General features: G+C 34.7%; 1 protein-coding gene across 1 annotated transcript in view; it reads left to right on the forward strand.

Annotated features, from left to right (window-relative positions):
* Window positions 1-1,725, forward strand: part of LOC106867783 (GPI transamidase component PIG-S) — a 48,227-nt gene that overhangs the window by 37,813 nt on the left and 8,689 nt on the right. The window contains exon 14 of the mRNA XM_014912768.2: window positions 352-454. Within this exon, the coding sequence (XP_014768254.1) occupies window positions 352-454 (103 nt within the window). The remainder of the gene's footprint in view (window positions 1-351; window positions 455-1,725) is intronic.

Raw genomic sequence — 1,725 nt, forward strand, 5'->3', positions numbered from 1 at the left:
TTTTTGTCTCTTGAAGTACAAGCAGAAATCCACAGTACAATCACACAAATCGTCCCATCGTTAAGGTAAATTCAGTTAATAAAACCAATTTACATATTTTTGCATTCTCTTTCTTTATAATTGTCATTTTACTTGTAACTACACCTTTCCTGTTTTGAAAACCCATAAAAAATTATTTTTGAGTGTTTTTTTTTGGTGGCTGGAACAGATTAATTATATTTTAGTTAATTTCAATGGGGGAAATTGATTTGTAAAACGAGTAAATCATAAGACGAGCTTGGTCACGGAACGAATTACTCGTACTGCGAGGTATCACTGTATAACTGTTTAATGTATGCAATTCTTTTACAGGTAAAATTGGCAGTGTCATCTATTGAAGAAAGTATTAAACTCTTAGCGGAAGGCAAAGATGACAAAGCGTTTTTTGCCTCCAAAAAAGCTGTGATATCATCAGGTATTGTATGCATTGCAAAATTAAAAAAAACCCAAAATTATTGTTCTTTATAATATAGTGATGGCTATCTGTATGCAGTGTTAACATATTAGTTACATAAGTTTAGAAATTGGTTATAATTCTTCCATTGGAACCATACCTAATTTTGTTGCTATTGTCTTTAGGAAAAGTATACTGATAAGCACCACATGTTACATCCTCATCTTTCTTATAGTTCTACTCTTCTGATTACACACACACACATGTACATACCCCCCCTGCACCCCCCTGCACACACACATACACACACGTGCACACACACACACACACACACACACACACACATGTACACACTTTCTCACAATATGTATGTATGTGCCTATATACATGCATTCACAACCATACGCACATGCATACACAACCATACACACACACACACACACACATACACAACCATACACACATGCATACACAACCATACGCACACACACATACACAACCATACACAACCAGACACACACACATACACAACCATATGCACATGCATACGCAACCAGACACACATACATACACAACCATACACATATGCATACACAACCAGACACACACACGTACTCCCCACATGTTTATAAGTATGTGGCATGAAAAATATCATTTTTTCATGTTCATAATAGACATTGCAATTTTCAGATTTTCTGCTTTATTGCATAATTCAAATTCTAGATGAACAAATAAGATTATTTATTTATTTTTAATATTGACATCTTCACCATTTTTTTTTTTTTGCTAGTTTGATTTCCAAATTGAAATCTGCCATAAACGTAAATATTACACTTTTGTTCATCTGTTTAGATGAGGTTAATAAGTAATCCAGAAAATTCTCAGACATTTTGACATTATATATCTTTGGAATTATTTTTCAGCGATCTTTCCGTTATGTCTGGTAAGCTCCATTGATCAGAGTAAAATCTAGAATCTGTGGCATCTAGCATCAGCCTATTTTGGCAGCAATTAGTCTCTTTTACTCTTTCACTCTTTTACTTGTTTCAGTCATTTGACTGCAGCCATGCTGGAGCACCGCCTTTAGTCAAGCAAATCGACCCTAGAACTTATTCTTTGTAAGCCTAGTATTTATTCTATCGGTGTCTTTTGCCGAACCGTTAAGTTATGGGGACGTAAACACACCACCATCAGTTGTCAAGCGATGTTGGGGGGACAAACACAGACACACAAACATATACACACATACATATATATATATATATATATACATATATACGATGGGCTTCTTT

The sequence above is a fragment of the Octopus bimaculoides genome, chromosome 2, assembly GCF_001194135.2.
Source record: "Octopus bimaculoides isolate UCB-OBI-ISO-001 chromosome 2, ASM119413v2, whole genome shotgun sequence".
In the NCBI taxonomy this organism is placed as follows: domain Eukaryota; kingdom Metazoa; phylum Mollusca; class Cephalopoda; order Octopoda; family Octopodidae; genus Octopus; species Octopus bimaculoides.